Source organism: Capsaspora owczarzaki (assembly GCF_000151315.2).
Source record: "Capsaspora owczarzaki ATCC 30864 unplaced genomic scaffold supercont2.2, whole genome shotgun sequence".
Taxonomy (NCBI): Eukaryota; class Filasterea; order Ministeriida; family Capsasporidae; genus Capsaspora; species Capsaspora owczarzaki.
Window position 1 is genome coordinate 865,316 of NW_011887293.1, and position 24,408 is coordinate 889,723.

General features: G+C 53.7%; 7 protein-coding genes across 7 annotated transcripts; 2 read left to right on the forward strand and 5 right to left on the reverse strand.

The window, feature by feature from the left end:
• Window position 1: 1 nt before the first annotated feature.
• On the reverse strand, window positions 2-3,194 carry CAOG_01449 (hypothetical protein; the record flags this gene model as incomplete). The annotated part of the gene is made up of 4 exons (XM_004364260.1): window positions 2-1,774; window positions 1,862-1,974; window positions 2,066-2,204; window positions 2,289-3,194. The coding sequence occupies 4 exons, from the start codon at window positions 3,192-3,194 to the stop codon at window positions 2-4; spliced, it is 2,931 nt and encodes a 976-aa protein (XP_004364317.1).
• CAOG_01450 (hypothetical protein) lies at window positions 3,178-5,965 on the forward strand. The gene is made up of 7 exons (XM_004364261.2): window positions 3,178-3,258; window positions 3,612-3,921; window positions 4,278-4,374; window positions 4,437-4,513; window positions 4,606-4,749; window positions 4,834-4,923; window positions 5,019-5,965. Exons 2-7 carry the CDS (start codon window positions 3,787-3,789, stop codon window positions 5,871-5,873), a joined length of 1,398 nt encoding a protein of 465 aa, XP_004364318.2. The 5' UTR covers window positions 3,178-3,258; window positions 3,612-3,786; the 3' UTR covers window positions 5,874-5,965.
• Window positions 5,946-8,567, reverse strand: CAOG_01451 (hypothetical protein). The gene is made up of 8 exons (XM_004364262.2): window positions 8,385-8,567; window positions 8,164-8,193; window positions 7,798-7,965; window positions 7,400-7,654; window positions 7,181-7,312; window positions 6,938-7,087; window positions 6,630-6,805; window positions 5,946-6,512 (listed from the first exon to the last, which is right to left on the reverse strand). The coding sequence occupies exons 1-8, from the start codon at window positions 8,512-8,514 to the stop codon at window positions 6,135-6,137; spliced, it is 1,419 nt and encodes a 472-aa protein (XP_004364319.1). The 5' UTR covers window positions 8,515-8,567; the 3' UTR covers window positions 5,946-6,134.
• Window positions 8,568-10,490: 1,923 nt separating this feature from the next.
• CAOG_01452 (inositol 5-phosphatase 4) lies at window positions 10,491-14,162 on the forward strand (the record flags this gene model as incomplete). Its single annotated transcript, XM_004364263.1, has 12 exons — window positions 10,491-10,644; window positions 10,735-11,023; window positions 11,377-11,608; window positions 11,703-11,884; window positions 11,975-12,083; window positions 12,169-12,266; window positions 12,363-12,678; window positions 12,807-13,193; window positions 13,310-13,429; window positions 13,515-13,730; window positions 13,842-13,953; window positions 14,032-14,162. The coding sequence occupies 12 exons, from the start codon at window positions 10,491-10,493 to the stop codon at window positions 14,160-14,162; spliced, it is 2,346 nt and encodes a 781-aa protein (XP_004364320.1).
• Window positions 14,163-14,463: 301 nt separating this feature from the next.
• CAOG_01453 (hypothetical protein) lies at window positions 14,464-15,700 on the reverse strand. The gene is made up of 3 exons (XM_004364264.1): window positions 15,607-15,700; window positions 14,890-14,991; window positions 14,464-14,768 (listed from the first exon to the last, which is right to left on the reverse strand). Exons 1-3 carry the CDS (start codon window positions 15,676-15,678, stop codon window positions 14,643-14,645), a joined length of 300 nt encoding a protein of 99 aa, XP_004364321.1. The 5' UTR covers window positions 15,679-15,700; the 3' UTR covers window positions 14,464-14,642.
• Window positions 15,701-16,041: 341 nt separating this feature from the next.
• Window positions 16,042-17,707, reverse strand: CAOG_01454 (hypothetical protein). Its single transcript, XM_004364265.2, has 5 exons — window positions 17,622-17,707; window positions 17,282-17,480; window positions 17,058-17,185; window positions 16,766-16,910; window positions 16,042-16,628 (listed from the first exon to the last, which is right to left on the reverse strand). Exons 1-5 carry the CDS (start codon window positions 17,671-17,673, stop codon window positions 16,151-16,153), a joined length of 1,002 nt encoding a protein of 333 aa, XP_004364322.1. The 5' UTR covers window positions 17,674-17,707; the 3' UTR covers window positions 16,042-16,150.
• A 22-nt stretch (window positions 17,708-17,729) lies between these two features.
• CAOG_01455 (carboxypeptidase D) lies at window positions 17,730-24,078 on the reverse strand. The gene is made up of 3 exons (XM_004364266.2): window positions 24,030-24,078; window positions 19,530-23,689; window positions 17,730-19,353 (listed from the first exon to the last, which is right to left on the reverse strand). Exons 2-3 carry the CDS (start codon window positions 23,553-23,555, stop codon window positions 17,893-17,895), a joined length of 5,487 nt encoding a protein of 1,828 aa, XP_004364323.2. The 5' UTR covers window positions 23,556-23,689; window positions 24,030-24,078; the 3' UTR covers window positions 17,730-17,892.
• Between the last annotated feature and the right edge of the window lie 330 nt (window positions 24,079-24,408).

A 24,408-nucleotide genomic window follows, 5' to 3' on the forward strand; every position in this document is an offset into this window, starting at 1 on the left:
TTCATTGCAACGAGAGACCGGATAGCTTATCGAGCACATCGCGGGTTTGCTGAAGCGTTTGATAGCGCTGAATGTACAGCTCGGTGCGGCGGACGAGTCGCTCGAGCGCGCTTCGAGAGCACACGGAAATGGTGGTTGCGGCTGGGCGCGATCGTGCTGCGGGAGCTGGGTGTGTTAACGAGGCTGGTTGCTGGGTCATTTGGGAGACTGGCGATGGCACTTGAACCGGCGATTGGATTGGTGATTGGGAGACTGGTGATGGGATTTGAATCGGTGATTGAGTCGCGGGACCAACGACAACGGCAGTCCGAACTTGAGCAAGAGGAGTAGGTGCAGATGCAGATGCAGATGCAGGAGTAGTGGCTCGGGGCGTCGGTGCCTTTTTCGGTGAGGCAACGCGAGGCGCGGGTGAGGTTGCGACCAACTCATCCCAAAGTTGGGTGTTGACCTGCCGGAGCTTGGCAAAAATCTCCCGACTGCTGGGCGAGTTTGGAGCCGAAAGCGCCGGCGACATGGCAGGGGACGCGCTTTCGAGGGTTGTCGCTGCCTCCAATTCCAGCATTGTTTGACGAAGCGTATCCGCCAGCCAATTGGCTGTTGGAGAAGCCTCGTTCTGCGGCCTTTGTGGACTTGCTGGGATCTGCTTTCGCGGTGACTCGCGACGCCGTGGCGATGCAGCTCGAGGAACTGGCGCTGGCGTCTTGCCAATAGCGGTTGCCGTGGAAGGTGCCATCATGGCGGAAGAAGTCGTGTTACTCACTACTGTCAGCGCCGGTGGGACGGGAGCTGTAGCGACCCGATGAGCAGCGGCGGCATTCATGTACGAGGACGCCGCTGATTCTTCCTTAAACAGGGCTGCAGCACAATTGAGCGACTGTCGCTGCGACAATTCCAAAGCATCTTGACTCTGCGGCGGCTTTGACACCATACTGGCTGCACGCCTGGGCGAGGAACGCCTTGTGGATGATTCCGCTGGAAGGGCAGTGGCAATAGCGGCTTGAAGTTTGGCCTTGGCGGGCGACGTGCGAGAACGTGGCGGCGAAACATCCTGCATGGGTACAGCCGTCGCCAAAACGTTTCGGAGAGGAGAGGCCCGCCCGTCACTTGGTCCAGTCTTGTACTGGGACTTGGGCGAGGGAACAAAATCGTCGTGGCGAAGGGCGATAATCCGACGGTCAGCAGCTCGGCGTGGGCTTTTAGCTGGGGACTTTACCATACTGGCATAGCTCGGAGCAGAAGTGGAGGCACTGTTGGCTACAATGGCGGTGACCGAAGTGGGCTCAGGAGCTGGGGCGGCTGCAGCAATCAAAGCTGCTGGAGCAGCACGAGTCGATGAGGTGACGGCCTGAGGAGCCGGCACAACCGGAGCCTCTGCTGCAGCTGCAGCGTTCAATACAGGTGCGGCAACAACCGCTGAAACAGTCACGGGAGCGGCAACTGGGAGAGTTCTGGCCGGCACTTTGGACTTGGGCGACTTGGGTGACTTTGGTGACTTGGCTGCCTTGGCTGATGTCGTCGAGGCTTGTACAACAGTGTGAGCAGCACTTTCTGCCTCCTTGTTGAGATGTGCAGTCGCGCGTGCATTGACCAGCGCTGGCAGCGGGCGCACAGGTGATTGGACTGGTAATGGTTCTCCGACATTCGCGACAGGCGCGGTCGCCGCCACAGCAGCATAGGCGCGGCGGGGAGAAGGGACGCCTCCAGTGACTGCAGCCGTCTCGACCGCGACAGTGGCAGGCTCAATGACACTGTTCTCTGTAGTCGGAGGTTGCGTCTAAAACGAGAGACAGACTCACATCGTTAGAACACAAACCGAATGTTGATCAATTGCACCAAACAGAAAAATCATGCAATGGCCAACCTTCTGGGGAGTGCGTTGAAGCTGATGCCGCGGCGCAAACGGATTGAATGCTTCGCGCGCCAAAATTGGGCTGAAGGCCGTTGCCACCGTGATGATGGTGGGAGGAATGGGACCTGAAACAGGCAAACAGAACAATCAAAACCTAAGCTGTCCAGTTGCAAAGGAGTAGTGGTTGGTGATAACAAACGCAGCAGCCACTCTTACCAGAAATGCAGGGGGGAGTGCGGGCGAGAGTGCGAGTGGTTTGAAACGGATTGAAGTTTGGATCCGAAAAGATGCTCTCGTCCAAATTGCCATAGCTCTTGGACTTGTGCAGTGTCCCTGGATTTTCCTGTGTAGCATACTGCACATCAGATCGTGCACCAACGTCTAAATCTCCCCTTCCTTCTCCGCCCACAGCTACTGTTGTTTTAGGCTTTTCTCGTACCTTGCTCAGTGCAGCACTCTTGCCACCAGCAACATTTGACGAAATGTTGGAAATGTCTCGCCCAAAGGTTGGTACCACTGGCTTGGAGGCAGCTGTTGGCCCATGGCTCGGTGCATGGCTTGATGCAGACACGGCGGGGCGGGCGGCTTGGATTGGAGCAGCAGCAGCTCGCGGAGCAGCAACGACGGGTGCAACAGTGGGTGCAACCGCTGCAGGCAAGGCTCCTTTCGTCGAAGTAAAGTGGTTGGTTGTATTCAACGTCGTGTCGTTTGGCAGGACGCTTGCATTGAGCATACTGGCATCAGACGCCGAGGCCGATTTGGAACGCGGTCGCCCGACGCTCATCGCTGCAGCACGACGGAGCTGCTGCTGGCGTACGCGGTAAATACTGGGGCCATGTCGAGCTTCAATCTTGTCAAGGAGCCCCGCAACAACGCGTGCAACACGCTTGGCGTTTACCGCCGGATCGAGGTCTGAGGCCGACCGTGCCAAGTGGCCGAGCTCGAGCATGGTCAGGTGCTTGGAAATGCGCTTGTAGTTGGCAGCGTCTGACAGTTCTGCAGCGTTCCAGTTCCATGCCTCGTCGTAGATGGCGAGCAATCCAACCAGCATTGCCTGCGCTTCAGCGTGTTTCAAACTGGCAAACCGCTTCTCGCTCGTCGCCTGATTCGCGCCTGCACTTCCACCCGCCGCAGCCCGAAGTGCGTTATGGGAAAACGACAATGTCGATCCGTGGTCGAATGTCGTGTTGTTTGCGCCAGGTCGACCCGCGCCAGGCAGCCGACCGGTGAATGTCGTATCGAGCTGCTGGTTTGAAACGGCCTCGTTGGCGCCAAGCGAGATGCCCAGTCGCCCGACGCGCTCCAGAATCGCTGCTTCTTCGTCTGCCGAGACGTGCTGTGACATTTGCTGTGCTGACTCTTTGGTATTGCTTCTTGACGGAGCTGTTTGATGAAAAAAAAAACCCCTGGTAAGTTTGAAGGATGGTGATGTTGTTGAGGGAAGGATTGGAAGTGAAATGCCGGTTTGAACGGTTTTGGATTTGTTGGGTTTTCGTCAGTACTTTGATTTCTCATTTTGTTCAAGATTGCTGGTCCAGCGAGTTTGGGTGTTTGGCTCGTTGACACCGCGCTAACTTGAGTTGCAAACACGACAATCACGAAAATCCAAAACAGTTTGAAGAATTGGGATGCAAAAAAAAAAAAAAAAAAAAAAAGCCGTTTTCTCGTTTTGGTTCATCACTTTTGAATTTTCAAATTTGACGTTCTTCTTGCGTTTTTTTCGGGTTTTCTTTTTTCGGTGTTTCTCGTTTCTGGGCTGCAGCGGAAATAGCCTTTTCGAATTATCCAACCAGCATGAGGCATCCTGCCGACTCGGAAATAACATAACACAACGTTTTCACTGCGAAAACCACTCGCCGACATTCACTTCAAAGCTTCTTCCAAGCGGATAAACGGTGCAACGCGTGTCATCAAAACGTTTGCACAAACCTTTCAGCATGCGAACTTTGCGGCAGCGGTGCTCTGCCTCTCGGTGGGCGTTGTGGACCGCAGTGTGCATTGTCGTCCTGCAGCTTTCCACTTGTGATGCAGCTGAGACGTGGCAAAATTACAACATGAACCAGGTAGAACAGGTGAGTTTTCTGCACTTGTGTTTTCGAAGGGCGAGGATGGTGACATTGAGAGAACGCTTTGGGAATGAAAATCCGCCATCAACCATTGGTTGCTTTTTTGAGCAAAACGACGTTGATTTTCTTTGGCTTTTCCTTTTCTTTTTCAATGGTAGATCGATGCAACTTGGTTGACGCATTAGCTCCTTGACGAGAAACAAAAACAATACGAAGCGATAATTTTAATGAAGTCGGGGTGACCGTCAGCTGTTGAGCGACGGCGGGAAGGAAAGCGGTTGCAGCCGCCTGTTTTGGCAAAATTAGTTTTGTCTGGTTGTCCGGTTGCCCACCTACAAATCTGCGCAATTTGGTTCTTCTAGAAGCCCGCATCGTGGTGGCAAGGGCTCTTGGCAAACTTTGCATATCCTGCGCCTGCAACGTTGTCGCAAACTGCCGGCCAAAGACGACGCCGCGACGGTATGTTGAAGTTTGCAACCACATGCACATGTGCCGTGGCTCATAACTCCAATCTTTGGCAGATCCGAGCGGACCCATCACCACTGTTCCTACCTCATGTGCTGGGCCGGCAAGCCCCGACTGCTGCCCGGGAGACATGGTATGCCAGCTTGCGTTTTCTCGTTTTGGGTTTTTTCGGTACCAGTATGTTCAGAACCATGCCAACTTACCTTGCAACCGAGGGGGCCGTAGGAAACCAGTTATGATGCTAGCTTGCAACAAGCTCGATGCACAATACCAGATTGCGTGGTTGTGACGCTTGGAACGCGAGGCTACTTCAATCGGACTACACTTTTGTGCGATCCCGTGAGAACTTGCACTACCTCAGCAGTGATTGTAGGTTGAAAGCAAACTTGCTGCGATTGCACAGATGAATTCGCCTCACTCCGACAATCGCTCCCCTTGTTCTTCAAATACCAGACATACGACCCGGTCACGAATTCTTGCATTGACTTTACTCTACCACCGCCCCCTCCAGTCATTAACCTGATTGACACCTTCACCCCCTTGGTAATATTCCTACAGTTGCGATTGCATCCCTTTTTTGCTTGTGTATGTCTAGCGCCGCTCAAATTTTTGCGAATTTTGCATTCAAACGAATGTAGAACACACTGCCCAACGTGACGTCGGCTGCAGACTGCAATCACGGTGTGCCGAATGCCAACTTTACGGCGTGCATTTGCGACCCTGGGTGGAATACCCCTACCACGAATCTTCTCGAAAGTCATTCATTGTGGTGCTCGCGGCAAGAAGAGAACGTGAGCACAGCCTCCGACACTGCTGGGCTCGTTGAGTTGGTCTTTGTGATTGTTGCCGTGGTTATTGGCTTTGTAGTCTGCTGCATAGCGGGACGCTGCATATGGCGTCGTTACAAGGCCAAAAAGCAGCAATCCGCTCAATCAGCAGGGACGCGAGCAGCTGCTCCTGCTGCTCCTCGGCCTGCTTCTTTCAGCATGACGCAATCCGTCCCACAACACTACGTCTCGGCTCGGTCACTCCAGATGCAGCAGATATCGCCCACCTCCTCGGAAGACGACTCTGGAAGCGGAGTCACGCCCGTGCACGAATATGCCATGCCAATCCGCCCACCGGCCCCTCTACCGGCTGACGAGCTGGTGCGCGGCTCAAACTCGGGTGGAGCAGCAGCCCAGCAGTGGCAACCTCCATCCAACTATCGATCTGCTGCTGCACCCCGACCTTCAGCGACAACAGATGCGCAATCCGAGAATCGTTGGCAACCACCGTCACATTACCGATCTGCCACATCGGCATCAAGCAGCAACCCTGTGCGTCTGAACAACGCCAGCGCGTCTGCTAGCGGATTTCGTGCACCTGGCCAATGGGTATCACCGTACCAAACTTCTGCCGTGACTCGACCTGCAACAACTCGTCGCAGCAATGATTCAAAAACAATGTTAGCTCTGTTGGATGATTCGTCCAGTGACGACGATGACATGTGAATCGCCAACCCCGTGCTATGAATAGCCAACCCCTGCCATGCTTTGTCTGCAAAAGATACAACGTGTTTGTTCCGCGAATGCTGAAAATTTCCAAAAGTCAAAAGTCGTAAAAACCAAAAGAGACAGCCGTGTACTGAACCAACATTGCACAATCTCAGCGTGATTGCCCAACAACAAAAAAGCAACGTAAAACAAACACAGCTCGCTATCAAGTACAATCAGCCATGAACAATGATTGGTGGTTGCTGTTGTTGTTGTTGTTTACGGCGCAACTTGGGCGGCGACTTGCTTGACGCTGGCGCGAATCTTCTCTGCAGTGTCAATGCCCCAGAGCGTCAGCTGCGACTCGTAGCCGCCAATGACGTATTCGTTGGGAGTGCAGAAGTAGCCCATGTGGTTGTTGGTGTAGCCGGCAAGAATCATTTGGTCAAATCCAAGTGCCGCGCTGTCGTTGCGCACTTGCCAGCCGAGCTCGAGCAGGGGTTCGCCAGGCAGAGTGGCGAGCAGGGTGTGGACGTTGTTGACAGTGAAGCGAACGCCGGCGAACGCAGGCACTGTCTCGATGTAGAACGGGCCGAGGTGGGCGTTGTACTCGCAGCCAATCACGGCGCAAATGGTGCAAATGTCAAGTTCGCCGCCCTGAAAACAGCAATCCAGTCAGAGGAAAAGAACGACAGGCATGTAGTCGAGGAATAGAAAAAGGTGAGAGTCGGGTCACAAAAAGAACATGAAGATTGGTTTCAGGCTTTGGCTTACCGAGGTGCAGTTCTCAAAGCGCGCAAGGGTAATGTTCATGTCGGTGTCGCCAAAGTTGACTTCAGCATAGGCAGCGGCGATGGTAATGTTGGTGGCGGTCACAATCGAGTCACGGGTGGACTTGACGGCCTGAGCAATGGTGACGGCACCGGCAAAGTTTTGGCAGGACTCGCCAGCTGCGGGCACAGCAAGACACGAAATAATTCACAGTTAGCCATAGAGAAAACCGCTCAATGCAATCATTCAAGAATTGCTTGCAAAACAAAACAAAAAAAGGACCAAGAGCTTCCAAGCAGTTTTGAACTGACTTGGATCAATGTCGCCGGCATCGGCATTCACGAAAAGCGCCACGCCGCCGATAGCCTGTTCGACAGCATTGCAGCTGGCTCCGGGAATATCGCCGGATGAGTTCATGTTGCTGGGGCCGTAGCAAGTGCCGTGCATGGCATAGTTGAAAACTGGAGTGGATGAAAAAAAAAAACGAAGACAAAATGAAGATAAACTAATCTGGTCAAGTCGACAATACACTCCAACCATCGGTTAGACCATACCGGTGGCGATCGGCTTGCCGTTCTGGTCGTCGACACGAACGACACCAAGGTTGGGATCGATCGAAGTCGGGGTCACGTAAGGGCTGATGTTGGCGCGGCGGTTACGAGTGACGCCGACGAGCTGTCCAACGCCTGTAAATGCAAGTGCAAGAGTCGTCGTGAGTATGCAGCAAAAACAAATTGATGGTGGCATGTGGCAGACAAGCTCTCGAGCAGTACCAATGCCAAATTGAGCGGGAGCAAGGTTTTGCTCTGCTTGAACCAGGGCGTCGGCAATGTGGCTGGCCATCAGCTCCTGGAGAGCAGCGACCTTGAGGTCCATGGCCGGAGCGGCTTCGAACAGGAACGAGGATGAGATGCCAGCAGGGCCCGAGTGCGTGTGGCTGGCCGAGAGGATGAACTGGCCGTAGGGAACGGTGAATCCGCGGGAAACTGCATTGTCGTACGCCATCTTGCGCAGATCGCCCTCGGAGCCTAATGGATGATTTTTTGTGGGGAGATGAATGCAACACCAGACGATCACGTCAGAATCGAGGCAAGCAAGCAAACGAACAAACGATCAAACAAAAACAAAAACGAAAACAAAAGCAAAAGCAAAAGCAAAAGCAAAAGCGTACCAATCGCATCGATGGTGGCAAAGCAGAACTTGGTGTTGCCGTCGTCAATGACGAGAGCCTTGGCCCAGGTGGGATCGAGGTGGCCAACGCTCGGGGTCATCCAGTAAGTGTAGTTGGTGCGGATGGGCAGCGGCCAGTTGGGCACACGACGCTCGCCGTGGTTGTAACCTGCGAACATATCATCGCGCGCAATATGAGGATGATGACGACGACAAAGCAACAAGCCAATAGAGAGAGGGAAAGTGGGGTGATCGTGAGGATCAGCATGTGCCACAAAAAGGCAAAAAGTGTGGCTTGCGCAAAAAAGCAACCCAACAAAAACAAAAAGAGTCTTGTTGTTGTTTGGGGGAAGCGAGAGAGACTTACCGCCAAGCGGGACGCCGATGGGCATTGTGGCTGTGGAGCAAAAGCACAGTCATTCGAGGGCAGCAGGCAGAACGCGCGCGAGACAGAGAGACAGAGACAGAGAGACAGTGAGCGCGAGGTCAGTAAAAAACAAAAAAACAAAAACAAAACAAAAATATAAATGCTCCACTCTGTTGCGTCGCGCTTTCGAAGCAGGGTGGTCCGCCTGACCTCGCACGTACCATCGACCTTGGAGACACCGGCGCGGACGGAGCCGGCTGGGGCGGAGAAGGCGTCGTGGAGCGGGTTGGCGAGCGCGGCGGCGGTTGCGCAGGCGAGGACGAGCAAAAGAGCGGCAGCAGTGCGCGTCATTCTGCTTTTGTGATCAAAACGAACGAAAGAGAGGAAAGGAAGGAAGAAGGAGGAAAGAGAGACTGGAGCATAGCAATGAAAGAACAAGATGAATAATAATAAAAAAAAACCAGCAGAAGGTGTCTGGCAGAGAGGAGACAGATCGACCAGAAAACAGTTTCGGAAGGACCGAGATCAGCCCGCTTTTGATTCGATGCTGTAGTCCAGCCATCAAACCATCGAGCCATCGGAAGTCAAGAAATGAAACTTGAGACAGAGAAGCAAACCATGTGGAAGCCAGAAGAGACGCGAGACTGCAGTGCAATGCGATTCTAGATCAAGGTGCTCCCTCTCTCGCTCCCTCTCTCGCTCCCTCGTTGACATCGCAAGCCCTAAAGTGCATCAACATGACACCTTGAATACACTCCATCCAAGGATGATGATGACTTTGGCTCAGTCAGTTCTTTTTTTACGTCCCAAACGCCTTTGTGCTCTTGCGCTCAGACGACCAAACAAAAAGCCCAAGGCCTCTCGTACCCCCCTTCTGTTCCTCTCTTCGCCCCCTCCATCGCGCAGCTGCTTAGGAAATGGGTGACCGGCGTGCTGTTCTCGGGATGGTCGCCAAGCACCTGCGGTCCGAGGAGACTATTCTTCACATATCGTGCTCTCATACTGCGAAAATGCTTTCGTGTTGATAGATAGGATTGCCATTGCTGCCATTGCTGCTGTTGCCGCTTTCTCGTTTCGTTTGTTGATGATCATTTGCTTTTGTTCTGCTCTTGTGAAAGCTGTTTTGCATTGGGGCGGCTCGAGTGCTTGGGAGCGCTTCGTTGTGCTGCGGTGGTGGAGTGAACTGATGCCCCCCCTCACAGCTTTCCCCTCCCCCACCTCCGATGGTGATTGCTTTCGCTAGTGTCGCTGTTCGACTACTGCTGTTTGGTGCGTCGTGAGCCCCCCCCCCCTCCCACAACGCCCAGGGCACACCTGTGGCCGTTCGGGTGCAAGAAGGCAAATGACCGAGTCTCCAAATGCTCTTTTTTTTTTTCTTTTTTTTTTCTTTTTTTTCCTTGCTTTTGCTGGTCCTCTTTGGTGTGAGGGATGGCAGCGTGGGCTCAATCCGAGGTCCAAATGCTATTGCCGCACTCGTTGCGTCGGCGAGGTCGCGGCTGAGGCCGTCTCTCCCCTTCTTTGTCTCATTCAGCCATTCAACGGCAAAAGCCAGCCCGTTTTTTTTTTTTTTTTTTTTGAATTTTTTCCTATTTTTCTATTTTTCTTGGTTTTTCGGTTTTCATATTGTTCGTCCACCGTTCAACCACTCTTCCTCGAATGCGTCTATCATTGTTTCTTCGCGTTTATTTGATGATAGTTATTATTATTATTATTATTTTGTTTTTTCGCGATTTGCGCTGCTTTGCATTTGCGTTCTGCTTGTTGCTGCAACTCCTCGTTTCGTGCGTTATTCTCCACCTTGACCACCATCATCGTGTCGTCTCTGGTGTCTGCAATTTTTTGTGTGTTTCTTTGTTTGTTTTGGACCAAGCACTTTGTCGAAGGTACCATCTCGCGTAACGAAACCAAGACCAAGCTCATTCTCGCGCTGATTGCCAACAAGAGCGCTTCCTCAGAAACCGCGTAGGTGGAAGCTACTTGCTTGGATTTGAGCAAGTGGAAACAAAAGGCGTCGGGAACGGAATGGCGCTCACCTTTTAATCTATCAGATTGCTGCTGATGAGTTTGCTCAAGAAAAACCAACTGGACATTAACCTCGCCCTGCCCATCTTCCCGGAGGTGGAAGTGACGTTGCGTAAGCTCGGTGGTTGACTTTGTGCCACGCTGTTGATGTGCGTGCGTGTGCGTGCCTTTGAACTCATCGTCAACGCTTCTTGCGCTTGTTCCAACAAACCAGTCGATTCAAACCCAAATGCCAAGAAAGGTAACAGGGTTTCTGACGTGCTCTCTGCCTGCTGGCGAATCTTTGAGCGCTGTAAAACTCACACATGTTCATTGTTTGCATCGATGCAGCCAAGACTGGGCTCCTCAAACTCACCTGGGCTGGAGAGAGCGACACTGAGGAGGTCGTGTTTGAAGTTGCTCTGGGCGAGTACGTGCAACAGTTTGTCCAAGAGTTTAAAGCTGCCAAAGCCGTGGCTGGTAAGAATGCATCACCATAGCCAAAAAAAGCTGAGTTTTTCGGCGACAGACTACAACGCTCATGCATCTCCAACAAAATTTGCCGCGCAGTGAATGAAGGACAGGTCACTGCAGGAGCCACCCATGCATGGATTTCCAACTACATCAACAAGCAACCAATCAGCATTGTTGCAACGCCGGAAATGACCCCCGTGGAAAACTACTTTCGGCAACTCAACAACGTCCAAAACATTGACGCGCCAGAAAATCTCATGGACACGTACATGGCGCGCTCGGCATTCGAGTACAACCCGCAAACTCTCAAAAGTGTCAAAGAGGAGTGGATTGCCAAGCAGCTCGAAATCAAAAAGTCCGAGTTCACCGAGCCTCGGACGTTGACGTAAGCGCGCTTGTTGGCGGCGGTGGCGGCGGTGGCGGCGGTTGGCGCTGTTGCCTCAGTTTGTGTTTGAAGCACGCTCACTTTGCGCTACAAAAATTTGCTTGTGTTGTTTTGTTTTGAACGCGCTAGGCTTCTGTGTGGAAGCTGGAATGTGAATGGCCGCACACCGAAGGAAAATCTGGCGCCTTGGCTCATTCCGAACGAGCACCCCGAATTGCCGGACGTTTACGCTGTCGGGTACGCTCGTGCCTGTCTGCCAATTTGTGATGTCGGTGTTTGTGACTGCACAACGACACGCGTGGCTGACTATTTGTTCCTCTTTCTCTCCTTCTCTCACTCACTCTCTCTCGTAGCTTTCAAGAACTAGATTTGAGCGCAGAGGCGTTTGTCTTCAACGAATCCAACCGCGAAGCCATGTGGTGCGCCATGATTGAGGATTGCATTAATCTCGACAAGGTGTACACCAAGGTCAAGTCCAAGCAGCTGGTGGGCATGCTGCTGTGCGTCTACGTCAAGACCGTGCATATTCCCCATATTCGCAATGTGCAGGCTGTCGTCACGGGCACTGGCATCATGGGCATGATGGTACGGCTTGTTTCGCTCTTCCGTGTGGTTGATGGTGGTACACCAAAAGCCTGACGTGACATTCCTTGTCGTTGGTTGCTTGCCGGCATTGCAGGGAAACAAGGGCGGTGTCGCTATTCGCTTCCGACTGTTCGACACGGATTTGTGCTTTGTGAATTCGCATTTGGCCTCTGATAGCGGCCGCTGCGACCGCCGCAACCAGGATTACCAGGAGGTGGTCAAACGCACACTCTTTACGATGCCCAACGGTCCTCCGTTCACCATTTTCGATCACGAGTACGTTTGGTTTTTTTTTTCCCCTGACTCCTTCTTTGGACTGTTTTGTCTCTTTGTTGCGCTTCTGCTTACTGTGGGTGGTCGACACAGCCTGGTCTTCTGGGTGGGCGATCTGAACTACCGCATTCCACTGCCGGATTCGGAGGTCAAGAGTCTCGTCAAGGCTCGCGACTATCAGAAGCTGCTCAAATACGACGAAGTGAGTCGATGCTTCATGTGAATGTCTGAAAAATTGATCTTGTCTGCTCAACTTTTGTTTTTGACTGGTTTTTTTAACTCTGCAGTTGACCGTCGAGCGAAACGCCAAACATGTGTTTGTCGGCTTTGAGGAGGGACCCATCGATTTCTACCCCACATACAAGTTTGACGTTGGCACCGACACGTTCGACTCGAGGTTGGTTTATTGGAATTTTATAATTTGCTTGTCGTCGATCGCTTTCACAGAGTCCAATCTCACCCTCCTGTTCATCCTTCGTAGTGAAAAGCAACGCACGCCTGCGTGGTGCGACCGCGTCTTGTGGAAGGGCGCGGGCGTCAAGCAGCGAACCTACACTGGCCATATGGTCTTCCGGACGAGCGATCACAAACCAGTGAGCTCCCTTGTCGACTTTGCCGTCCAAGTAGTGCAGCCCAAGCGCTTTGCAGAAGTGCGCCAGCAGATTGTTCGCGAAATGGACAAGATGGAGAACGAATGCCGCCCAGATGCCGTGATCAGCACCAATCTTGCCAAGTTCCCCGACGTCAAGTTTATGACGCGATACACTCAGTCTATTGTGATTGAGAACTCTGGCCAGGTAGGTTTTTTTTTTTGGGTGTCATGACTTGCACATTGGCGGGCTGTTGGTCCTCATTGTTTTTCTCTGCGCTCTTGGCGCTTTTCTTGTTGTCTGCCTTCCCCCCCCCCTTCACAACACGCCAATAGGTCATTTTGCAATTCCGCTTCATTCCAAAGCTGGATGAGAAAAAGTTCTGCAAGCCCTGGTTGCGAATCAACCCACCTGTCGGCATGATTGTTCCAGGCGAGAAGGCCACCGTCGAGCTCATGCTCATGGTCGACGCCACTACCGCAGCGTCCTTGAACACGGGCGAAGAGCGGCTGGAGGATATTCTGATTCTGCATCTCGAAAACGGCAAGGACTACTTTGTGTCAATCACCGGCAACTTCCTTCGGACGTGCTTTTGCACGCCCCTTGTCACCTTGGTCAACACCCTCCGTCCTGTTCGCGACCTCACGCAGCCTGCAGCAGCATCGTCTTCCTCCGACCGTCGCACAAAGTCGCAGCCGCCGCAACCGAACTTGATTGATTTTGTAAGTTTGTGAAGAAGTCATTGTCGCACAAGCCAGCGACGATTCGCCTTGTTCTGACCATGGTGGTTGTTGTTGATTGTTTTTCATTTTGTTTCCCTTTCGGTGTCCAAACAAAGGGCGAAAGTGCGTCTACCCCTGCAGCACCCACCTCCAAGCCCGAGGAACCCAAGAAACTGCACATCCCGAAGGAACTTTGGCGCATGGTGGACTTTTTGTTCACCTACGGTCTCGACGAGGTTAGTGTCCTGCTTGCTTTCGTCCGACTTTTGTGGCGTCGTCTGACTGAGCTTTCTGTCGGTTGTTGTATTTTTGCGACTTTAGGATAATCTCTTTGCAACATCCGGCAATGAGCAGTCGATGGAGCTCATTCGAGAGTGCTTGGATACCGGCCTGCCATTCGAAACTATGCCGGACGCTGTACACTCGATTTCGGAGTGCTTGATCCGCTTCCTGGAGGCGCTGCCCGATCCCGTCATTCCTTTTGTGCACTACCAGCGTTGTCTGGACAGCAATAGCAATTATACGCTTTGCAAGCAGGTGAGCTGTTGTGAACGAGGGTTTCTTTTTTTTTTCTTTTTTTGTTCGAGAGGTTGTTATTATTGTGTTGGGCTGACTCAAAGATTTGTATGCTGGTGGTTGCTCCCTCAGGTGCTGACGCAATTGCCGTCGGAGCACTACAATCTCTTCGTGTACCTCATGGCGTTCTTGCGTGAAGTGTTGAGCCATGCCGTCACCAATGGGCTGTCTGCCGAAAAGCTCGGTGCGTATTTATTTTCCACAGAGTGGGAGACCTCCACGGATGTTGGGGACTGACCCCAGACTTGCTTGTCTTTGGTAGCTTTGCTTTTCAGCGCCGTGTTGTTGCGACCGGGCCCGGACAAGACGCGGGATGCCGCTTCCACCAAGAAGGCCTCCAACTTTATCTACCACTTCCTGCTCAATGATGAAGAGCCTCAGTTCGCATCGTGACCGGTTTCACTTGGCGGACGCTGTATCTAGTAGGGGACGGAGGAGGTGGCTATTTGAATGCTTGTTGCTTGTTGTTGTTGTTTGATGTATTCTTGTTGTTCTTGTTCGTGGTTTGGTCGTGTAGATCTATGCAATACAATCTTACGTGTGTCCCAAGTGTGTCGAACTCAGCTCGGCTTGAAGCCTGAGCTCTGGCAAACTTTCCCTCCACATTGCGTCGTCAAAACGGCGCGAATGCGGAGCATCCAGCATTTACGGTTGCTCATTCTCCAGGGAATGGCTTGGTGCACTGTTGCCTGAGTTTTCAATCGACATTGTTCATTGAAGGCACATTCGCGCACGCAAAAAAAACAACACGCCATCGCAGAAGAAGCAGAAGAAGAAGAAGAAGAACAAGAAGAAGAAGAAGAAGAAGAAGAAGAAGAAGAAGAAAAAGAAGAAAATCACCCAAGCTCGATGCCGAAACACTGACTTGGTCGCTTAGAAGTGAACGAGAGGATCGGAGGCAGTCTTGCCAGTTTGGATCGAATGGACGCTGAGCGCCTGAGCCGGGGGCAGGCTGCGGAAGATGCGGACATGGACCTGCTCGCCATTGCCAATGTCGGCCTGTGCGCGTGCCAAAAAGGTTTCAATCAACGTTGAGTTAGTTTGATGTTGTTGAGCACGACAAGACGCAATAGGCGCTTTGGTACTGCAACGGCGAGGCCTTTGGGGTGACCATAGTTACCTTGACGAAAAAGTTGGTGCCGGCGACGACTTGAGTGGCGACCTGCTTGGCGACAAACTGCGAGAAGCTCTTTCCAGCCTTCTCTTCAGCCTGCGACTTGACCTGGACAGGGGAGGAGCAGACAAAGTGAGAAGTGAGAAGTGAGGAGTGAGAAGTGAGAAGTGAGAGAGTGAGAGGCTTAAGAGTTGGGTTTTTGTCGACGATGCAAGTCCAGAGTATCGCGATGTGGTGATGTTTGAGCTCCGAGATTGTTGCGAGGAATCGAGATCGTCGTCAATGTCGAGGCAAAGTCAAGTGAGTGGGAGAGGGACGGAAGGAAGCCGTTTCGACAGACGAACATCTTGCACTTGCGCCTCATCCCATCACAGGCCTTCGTCCCGCTTCACTCGCTAGAAAGCAGCAAGCGTTCTATTGTGTGCGTGTGCTCGATGAAGAACGCAAGCGAGCGCGCCACTCCAACTCGAACAAACGACGAAAAGCGATGACGGAGTTTCAGGATTTGGAATAAACAGTGATAGGACGAGGATTCTTTATACGGACAGATCACTAAAGCAGCCTAGATTTCCTAGTTGTTCCCCCCGACAAAGTTCGTCATTGTATTTTTTTTTTTGTTTTTTTTTTCGGGTTTCACTTCCTCCTGCCTCCTTCCTCCTTCCTTCTGTTTCCCTCCCGATTTTTGCGTTCTGCGTTTGCGTGCACTGTCGTCATGTGGATTACCTGATCGAGGATGGATTGGGTCTCGGCATCAGCATCGCGAGCGTTCGAAGTACCGCCGGGCATTCCAGACATGACTGATTGTTTTTGTTTGTTGAATTTAAAAAAAAAAAAGAGTGAGATTGAAAAATTGTATGGAAATGGAATTGCTTTAAAAATAAAAAAAATAAAGAAAAATAAATACAATGAAAACGTCACACTTGGTCGCTGCTCCACTCCACTCCGAGTTGGCGGCTCTGAGTGAAAAAAGAAAAGGGGGGGGGGCAGAGTGATGTCTGTAAAGTGTCGCATGCATTTACCGATGTGTACACGACTCAAATAATGACTCAGCCGCTCGGATTGTCATGAAATAGAAACGAAAACTTGTGCCAAAACTGTCGATTGTTCCATTTTACAGAAGCTCAGGAACACATCGATCCAAACCAAATGCTCGAAGGATTTGGAAAAAGAAACAACTGTTTACTAAGTGTACAATGGTGAGGAGTTGCAACGACCGGCAGAGGGGAAACTGGCCTTTGATCAACGTCCAAACACGTCAACCCAAACTTCACTCGTTCGGTACAACCTCATCAGCTATATCTGCATTGGCACTGGTTTCAGCGTCCTCCTCCACTTGATCAAAGTTGCCCGCGGCGTCCGTGTCGGTGGCCTCGCGCGGGCGCTTGAAGGCGTGGCGGGCAGAGTCCTCGTCAAGATCCTCCTCGCGCACGCGGCGGATGCCACCGCTGCCAGTACTCGACGCGGGTTCATCGCCGCCATTGGCGAGTGCTGCTGCGGCAGCGGCTGCCTCCTCAGCAGCGGCGGCGGCAGCAGCGTTCTCTTCGTCCTCGGCCTGTTGCAACTGGCGCATGCGGTCGAGCAAATCTTGTTCCGGAGAGGAATCCTGGTCGTAAAGGACAAGTTGCAGTTGATGCGCTGCATGTAGCAAGAGCGAGAATTGTCGCTGTCGAAGCTGGATGCGTGCCTCGACCTTTTCGCGCTCTGCCTGGCTTGCTTGGATTTCCTCTTCAATTCGGCGAATGCGGCTGCGTTGTTGGATGAGAATGAGAAAAGCATAGAAAAAGAACCCAGACAATTTGGGGAGTGGTGGTGTGAGTGGCAGTGACGGGATTGTTGAAATGCGTTTCGTCCACATTGTTGGGTGAGAATGCTCAAACCGTACTTTTGTGCCTCTGTCCGACTTTCCCATTTCAACACCTCGCTGGCCTTCTTGTTGTACACTTGACGGTTGGCGCGCAGCTGCTTTTCCAGCTCTAGGGTCTGCTTGAGCTCTGAAATTTCACGACGAGTTGCTTCGACCTCAGATTCTACTCCACCAAACAGTCAAAAGGGGGGGGGCTTTCAACCACCAGTGAGCATCACTCCAACTCATCTCTGTCACTCAATGTTCCGGGCAGCAAGTGAAAGCCTGTGAGCGATGGGAAAAGAAAGCAATCCCAAGGGCGCCAACGTACGGATGCGGGCTTCGGTAGCGTCTAGTTGAGCCATTTGCAAGGTGTTCATCTGCACCACGAGCGAGCTCTTGGCAATTGTAGACTGGATGGTGGCAATGCCGGCCAACAGTGACTCTTTCAACACCAGGCTGCCATTCATTCGGAAATCATTGCGCATTGAGCAAAGTCAGCCAACTCCTCAACGGAACGACGTAGCACAAAAAGCGCAATTCTTCTTCTGTTACTTGGCTTCAATCAGCTCGTCTTGTGACGGCAGTGGAGCGACGCTCGCAGTGGCAGCGGCCGATGCCTCATCCTCCTCAGCCATCGGGACTGGCGTGCTGCTGGCGGCGGGCTCGCTGGGCGCCATCCACTTCCGGACATCGCGCAGCAGGTCATTGAATCGCTTCTCATCGAGGATGAGCCGTTGCTTCAGGGCCTCGTCTGCCAGTGCCCAATGGAGCGGGAGTCAAATGGGAGGAAGGTGAGGATTGCGCTTCTCGCTCGCTGTCTCGCCGCTCGCTCGCTCGTGGGACGACACTTCACGCATCATCAAACAAGCATTCAAATGAGACTGCCGCGTACCATCGAGACTGACGGCGACAAGTGCCGTGGGAGCAGCGGCTTTCGTCGCCATGATGCTTTTTGTGGATCAAAGAAAACGACTGAACTTTGATTCTGAGACAATGTGTTCCAAAGCCGATCAACGACAGTCAACAGAAGTCCATATGAAGCATTGAATAACAAAGTCGACAGATTTTTTTTTTTCACACAGAACATCACAGCAATAGCAGAATAAAAAAACAATAAATCAAAAAGTTCCTCAAAAATCACAAACAATCTAAACTATGCATGTCTACCGCATCCGCTTCATGGGCAGAGAATTGCCTTTCTCTACGTCACGGCGAGCATCAAAGACGTCAATCTCTTCCTCGTCGTCGTCGTCTGTGGCGTTGTCGTTGTGCTGGGGCCGCCGTTGTTGAACACTGCGTGACGACGAATGACGATTCTTGGGCTTGACGTTTTCCGCGTCGTCCCCTCGTGCTGCCTCGCGCTTAGAATCGGCCGTGTCGACATCGTCGTCGTCGTCAAACACCTCCTTGTCTTGCAGACCCTTTGCGGGACGACCGCCGTGACGTCTGCGTGAGCGATGCTGTCGTCGCCGCTTGGACACCTTCTCGTGGCCTTCTTCTTCGTCGTCGTCGTCGTCGTCGTCGCTCTCATCGTCTTCGCCCATCTGCTCGGGCGTCTGAAGGAGCGAAAAGCCGGCGTACCGCTTGTACACGCGGTAGAGGACAAAGCCGACGACGCAGAGCACGACTGCAATCACGCACCCCATTACAATCATCACCACAGTCGTGTTGGACAGCAGCGTCTCTTCCTCCTCCTCAACGGGAGCCTCGAGCAGCACACGAATGTGCTCCATGCCTTGCACCTGGACAACTTGCGTGTGGATGACATAGCCGGGCAAAGAGAACGTGACATTATACGTGCCGGCAGGCAGCAGCCACCAAAAATCTCCGAGCGAGGTCGTTTTAATCACGCGCGCAATGCCGAGAATGTGCACCTCGACGTTCGGGACGCCGACAAGACCGCCGTTGCGGAACTCGAGCACAATGCCGTTGATGCCCATTCGCTGCGCCTGGTGCAGATAACTGAGCAGCGGATTCAAATTCGCCTCCCACGTCACCATCAATTGCTCTTCGAGCTTGGGGAAGCGGCAGCAGTCCACGTAGATGGCGGTTTCGAGCACGCCTCCGACCACGTACGACCAATCGAGCATCGAGCCGTTCGTTTCACGCCAGGTGGCGCCGTTGATGATGCCGTCAGGGTAGGTTGCGTGATGCGAGCATGAGTCGCCTCGCGACATGGAGTGGTGCGTCGCCGCGTACGTGCGCGTCACAGACTCAAAGACCTCCTCGTCGTCTGTGGGCGCCAAGAGCCCGTGCTTGTGGGGCTCGGACGAGTCAAATGGATAGACGGCCACCAAGGCTCCGCTGCGCAGCACGGTGGACAGCACGAACGAGTGCTTTAGCGTCCAGTTCATGTACGCAGCCACCTCTGGCTCGCGACCTTGGGTGGAGAGGAATGACGGAAGGATTGGGATGACGCCGTCTGCTGGAGGATTTGCTTCGCCGTGCACGTGCGGGAAGCCAGCGTACAAGTCCACCGCGTTTGCATTCCAGTCGCCGCGAGAGAATACTGGATCGTCGAATGGATCTGTTTGCTTTTCCAGACACTGTCCTCGGCTGACTGTTTCGTTGTAAGAGTCCGGGTTGAGTGATGGCATAATGTAAATGTCGGTGGACTCGATCAGCTGCGGCAAAACAAACAAACAACAAACCGAGAAAAAAGGTTTGGAGAGAATGTAAGTGCGGCAGAAGAAGCAAAAGGAAGGAGAGGACAAAACAACGAAAAGGAGAGGACAAAGCAACCGCTCATCTCACCCCTCTACTCGTTGCTCGACACTTTCAAAAAAAACTGAAAACGTACCGCAGTAATGTCCGGGTCTTTCGCGTAGTGGAACAGGAGATATTCAATCAAATTCAAGGCGAGCTCCCGGCCAACTGCCTCATTCCCGTGCACGTTGGACACGATGCGAACTTTGGGGCGGAGAGTATGCTCGACCGACACGTCTTGGGTGATGCGCATGACGTAGAGGGGCTGCAATTGAACCGAGTAGCCGATGGTGAGCAGCTTTGCAATGCTACGGTGCTTGACCGCCTGCGACTGCAGCCAAGCAAACATGGCGGGGTTGTCGTGGTAGAAAAGCTGGAGGTCGGGAGCAGCAGGCTGCTCGGGGTTGGACGGATTGGAGTCATCGCGATGCACCAGCTTGAACAAAAGCTCTGTGGCAGGGCCCGCAACAATGGTGACTTGCTTGGTCATTGGCAGGTAGTCCGGATGCGATGCCGTGATGTTGTAAACACCGGGGACGAGGAGGCGGCGGTAGCTGCCAAGCTCGGTCGTCTCAATGATGCGGCCGCCAGGATGCGAGGCCTGGCCGTGAATGGCAATCTTGGCGAGGTACAGTCCGTCGCCCGTCTTGTTGTCGACGACAGCACCCTTCAAGCCAGTGTGCGCATGCTCGAGGATGGCCATCAGCGGCTCGAAATTTTCATTCCAGTATGGTTCAATGTCCGTGCGAGGTGGGAACTTGCAGCAGCCAAGGCCCACAGCCAGCGGGAAGGCTGCCGGCGAGAAGACGTACGTCCAGTCCTCGAGAGAGTGCGCCTCGGGAGCCATTGTTGCGCCATTGATGATGCCAGGATCCGACAAGTCGGGCGCCGGATAGCCGCAGTTCGTGTTGTTGGCCAGCATCATGGTCGGATGGTTGCTGGCATACACGCGAGCGAGGGTGCGCAGCTCTTGATCGTCCAGCGTGATGGACGAGTTGCGCGGCCCAAACCCAGTGTAGTCGGCCTTGTCGCCGCGGTTGTAAGGATACTTGGCTGCCAGGTAGCCGCCTTCCAGCGAAACGGAAATCATGAAATCCTGCGCGGTAAACCAGTCGATAATGTCCTTCGTCTCTGCCTGCACGTCCGTCTCCTCGAGGGAGCCGTCGATGCGGTCGGGGAAGTTGTGGTCCAGATCGTAGCCGTTCAGGTCGTCTTGACCGCGGGGGTCGTTGCACAGGCCTTCCTCTGCCAGATCAAACCCATCGGGATTGGCTGAGGGCAGAATGTAGATGGCTGTCGTGTTCAAGAGACGGGACACGCGCGCATCTGTGGCGTAGTTGCGCACGAGGTAGCGGGCAAAGCCGTACAGGATTTCGCGGCCGACCGCATCGTTGCCGTGAAGCCCGCCAATCAACGCCACCTGCGGCTCTTCAAAGTCAAGATGGCCAGGATGGTCGGTAATCTCCAAGGCCCACAGCTTGTTGTTGCCGGGGGTGACTGGGTTGATGCCGATCGGGTAGGCGCCAGCAATGTGCGAGTACTTTTGCGCCAAGTCAATGAGACCGTCGCGCATCTCAAAGTACTCGTGGATGCCCCAGGAGAAGCCGCCTTCGAGGACAAAGTTGAGCGTGACGGGCTCGTACACGTCAAATGACATGCCGGAGGAGCTCTTCACCGTCCGGCTCGAGGGAGGAACAACGACCACTTTGCTCTGCGGCTCATAGTTGTCTGCAGACACGCTGACAGTGTATGTGCCGGGCGGGAGCATGCGAGCATACTCGCCACTCTGCGAGCTCGTGACCACAAAGTCGTGGCCCACCACAGAAATGCGGGCGTTGCGAATGTACTCGTTGTTCTCGTTCTGGACGGTACCGCGCACGCCCATGCGCGAGCTCAGCAGAAAGCCAAGTAAGCCGTCGCGATGGGCGAGCCAGACGCTTTCCAAGGAGGAGGCAGGCGGTGTTGGGCAGCAGCCCAGACCAAATGTCAGCTCGATCGCGGATGTGTGGATCAGACTGTAGTCGCTCAAAGTGAGGCCGTGCGCTGCCGGTGCGTCGTGAAGGTCTGACGAGCGCCATTCCCAGCCATGCGCAGTGCCGGAGGTTGCAAACGAGTGGCCACAGCCATCCGGTTTCCCCGACTTGAGGCTTGGGTTGTACCGTGCATAGGAGCCGGCCAGACTCTGGAAGAGCGCTTCGTCCTTGGTCGCGGCTGGGGTCGGGTTGAGAGGGGAGGTGGACGCGTTGCGGGCCAACGCGAGCGAGTCGTATGGAATCGAGGCCACCAAGGCGCCTGCCTGCAACGTAGCGGCGAGGGTGAAGGGCGTGTTGCGAATCCAGTTGAGTAGGACCAGCGTCTCGCGGCGCGGAATGTGCGCCGGGTGCTCCTCTCCCAACTGCGTGTAGGCAGCGAAAGCATCGTACTCTCCCTGGGCGACATACTGCAGCGGCGTGCCGCGCTCGTCTGGGAAGTCGCGCGACACATCTTGACCGCCATGGGTGCGCCACGATGCAAAGCCAATCGGATCGACGGGCGTGCACTTGGCGGTAGCAACGACCGACTCGTAGGCGTCCGGGTAGGCGAGCGGAACAATGTAGATGACGTTCGAGTCGACAATTTCGGTGACTGCTTCGTCGGTGCCGTAGTGATCCGTCAAAAAGACAATGAGATCAAGAAGCGTCTCGGTGGCAAGTCCGTGCGAGCCCGCGACGAGGCGGATGACGGGTTCGCCGGGCTCGAGGTCTTGCTGCGGGTTGTCAGAGATGCGAATGGCCCAGATGATGTTTTCCAATTCGGACTGGCCAAGCGGCACAAGCTCGGCAATCAGACCAAAGCGCTGCTCGCGGTCCTCGAGGAGCGCATTGATTTCATCCAACGAGTAGTACTTGGTCGCGAGTTCGCGCTCGAGCACAACGTCCAAGACAACGACCGAGTTGCCTGGCTGGTCGGTGACGGTGACTGAGACTGACTTGGGCTCAAACCCAGCCATGGTAAACGTCAAGACATGCACTCCGGGGACAAGCAGGCGGAAAAAGTCGCCAAAGCGAATGGACGTGGTGACATGGTCGATACCTTGCACGGTGATGCTGACACCCACAAGCCCTTTGCCGCTCACGTCCCGAATGGTGCCCTTCACACCCGTGTGGACCTGCCAGAGGTAGTTGAGCATGGACGGAAGGTGGTCGCTCCACAAGTCCGGCAGCTCTTTGGCGAGCGGGTACTTGCAGCAGCCCATCTCGACGGTGATTTCAAAGCAGTTGCTGTGCAGGTAGTTGAAATCTTGCATGCCGCCCGTCAGCGAGTACCATGCAGCGCCGTTGGTGATGCCCTGGTCGAAGGGCTTATCGTCGCCGGGGCAAACAGTGGTCGCCATCTTTGGGTTTTTCGAGGCCCAGGCGAGTGCGAGACGACGAAAGACGTTGTCGTCTGGCGCGGCTGAGTAGCCGGTGTAGCCGAAGCGCGTGTCGTCGAATGGATAGGACGCGACCAGCGCGCCGCCATGAAGGTTGGCCGACAGCACGAAAGGGGTGGAGGTAATCCAGTTCATGAGCAGCTGCGTTTCCTTCTGAGGGGTCGAGGCGTGGGCGACGTACTGGTCGGGAAAGTCGCGGTTGAGATCGATGTCGTGGACGTTGGCGCGACCTTGGACGCCCACACACTGCATGCTTGCAGCCTCATAGCCGTCGGGATTCATGCTTGGGAGGATGAAAATGTGCGTCGACTGAACGAGGAAGGTGACGTCGGCGTCAATTCCATAGTTGCTGCACAAGTGTTCGATAAAGTGCAAGAGCATCTCACGGCCAACCACTTCGTTCCCGTGCATGTTGCCGACATACTTGAAGTTGGGCTCGCGCACCTCCTCAATGCCAGGCTCGTTGGATATTTCCAGCACCCACAACTCGCGGCCTTGCTCGGACTGGCCGATGGAGAAGACTCGCGTAATGTCTGGATAGGCCTGGTGGAGCTGCTGTAAGGTGTCTGTCAGTGCCTGGTAGTTGTGGTGTGAAAAATCCACAATCTTTGCTTGCACGCCCTGCCATAGCAGCAGTAGCAACATTGCCAATCCTACGACGCCAGGCAGCCGCCTCGCGTTCTGGCGCGACTTGCTCGACGGTCGCATGGCCGCAAAACACAAAACCCAGCAAATGACGAGAGCAAAAGTCTTGGGTAAGTCCTTTTGACGAGTTCCGAAATTGCAGCTCCTTTGCGTTCCTTGTTTTGCTTTTGGATGGAGGAAGAGCAGCAGCAGCAAGTCTGCAATCAAAGAACGGTGACACGGGAAGGAACACAAAGGGGGTGAGTGCAAAGTCAACGCAGTCCGGAACTCGGTTGTTTGCGCTTGCTGGAGTAGGAGGGCTGTTCGTGATGATGAGTGGGTTTGCTGCTTGCTCTGCGCTTGAGAGTGAGTGAGTGAGTGCGAGCCAACGCGCGCGAAGGGGCGAAACCGTAACACTCGCGCGCGTTCAAAGCGAAAGCAGAGCGCACTGCCAGCCTCCGACGGTTTGTCTGAATGTGGGGTGAATGGAATAAAGGTGCAAAGAGTGACTGGGCGCGGAGGAGGAGGAGGAGGAGGAGGAGGAGGATGAAGACCAACCTCAGCCGCACAATAAATAGCTCGATAGATCAAAAAAGACAGAAAAGGCTGCGAAAGACTGATCGAAAGGGAGGGCAAAAGCAGAATTGGCAACCGCCAAGTATTGAACAACAAATGCGATTGCGATTTTTCGAATCTACAGTACATGAACAGAAAGGAGGGAGGAAAAGCACACAGAATCGAACAGCTCGGCGGTGTGTGTCTATCGGTCGGTCACACACCGGCGCTTTTGCCAGCGGTTCGCTGCAACGACCCTGAGGTGAGCTTGGTTCTGCCAATCGACTTTTCTGTTGAAAACGTGTTAAACGTGGCCTGTTCTTCCATCCTTCTCATTCTCAGATTCTGAGCTCAGTCTTTTGCTGTAATTTTGTTTTTTGTA

What these genes read in the sequence shown, in the direction of transcription:
- CAOG_01454 (XM_004364265.2), bottom strand. Translation starts at nt 17,673, where the DNA reads ATGGCGACGAAAGCCGCTGCTCCCACGGCACTTGTCGCCGTCAGTCTC. An exon ending in CGCTACCGAAGCCCGCATCC is followed by an intron (nt 16,911 to 17,057) that starts GTACGTTGGCGC and finishes TTGGTGGAGTAG; the next exon opens with AATCTGAGGTCGAAGCAACT. An exon ending in AGTCGGACAGAGGCACAAAA is followed by an intron (nt 16,629 to 16,765) that starts GTACGGTTTGAG and finishes CCAACAACGCAG; the next exon opens with CCGCATTCGCCGAATTGAAG.
- CAOG_01451 (XM_004364262.2), bottom strand. Translation starts at nt 8,514, where the DNA reads ATGACGCGCACTGCTGCCGCTCTTTTGCTCGTCCTCGCCTGCGCAACC. An exon ending in CATCGGCGTCCCGCTTGGCG is followed by an intron (nt 7,966 to 8,163) that starts GTAAGTCTCTCT and finishes ATATGTTCGCAG; the next exon opens with GTTACAACCACGGCGAGCGT. An exon ending in CGGCAAGCCGATCGCCACCG is followed by an intron (nt 7,088 to 7,180) that starts GTATGGTCTAAC and finishes CATCCACTCCAG; the next exon opens with TTTTCAACTATGCCATGCAC.
- CAOG_01455 (XM_004364266.2), bottom strand. Translation starts at nt 23,555, where the DNA reads ATGCGACCGTCGAGCAAGTCGCGCCAGAACGCGAGGCGGCTGCCTGGC. An exon ending in AAGACCCGGACATTACTGCG is followed by an intron (nt 19,354 to 19,529) that starts GTACGTTTTCAG and finishes GTTTTGCCGCAG; the next exon opens with CTGATCGAGTCCACCGACAT.
- CAOG_01453 (XM_004364264.1), bottom strand. Translation starts at nt 15,678, where the DNA reads ATGTCTGGAATGCCCGGCGGTACTTCGAACGCTCGCGATGCTGATGCC. An exon ending in CCCAATCCATCCTCGATCAG is followed by an intron (nt 14,992 to 15,606) that starts GTAATCCACATG and finishes TCCCCTGTCCAG; the next exon opens with GTCAAGTCGCAGGCTGAAGA. An exon ending in GCACCAACTTTTTCGTCAAG is followed by an intron (nt 14,769 to 14,889) that starts GTAACTATGGTC and finishes GCACGCGCACAG; the next exon opens with GCCGACATTGGCAATGGCGA.
- CAOG_01450 (XM_004364261.2), top strand. Translation starts at nt 3,787, where the DNA reads ATGCGAACTTTGCGGCAGCGGTGCTCTGCCTCTCGGTGGGCGTTGTGG. An exon ending in GCACTACCTCAGCAGTGATT is followed by an intron (nt 4,750 to 4,833) that starts GTAGGTTGAAAG and finishes TTCAAATACCAG; the next exon opens with ACATACGACCCGGTCACGAA. An exon ending in TTGACACCTTCACCCCCTTG is followed by an intron (nt 4,924 to 5,018) that starts GTAATATTCCTA and finishes AAACGAATGTAG; the next exon opens with AACACACTGCCCAACGTGAC.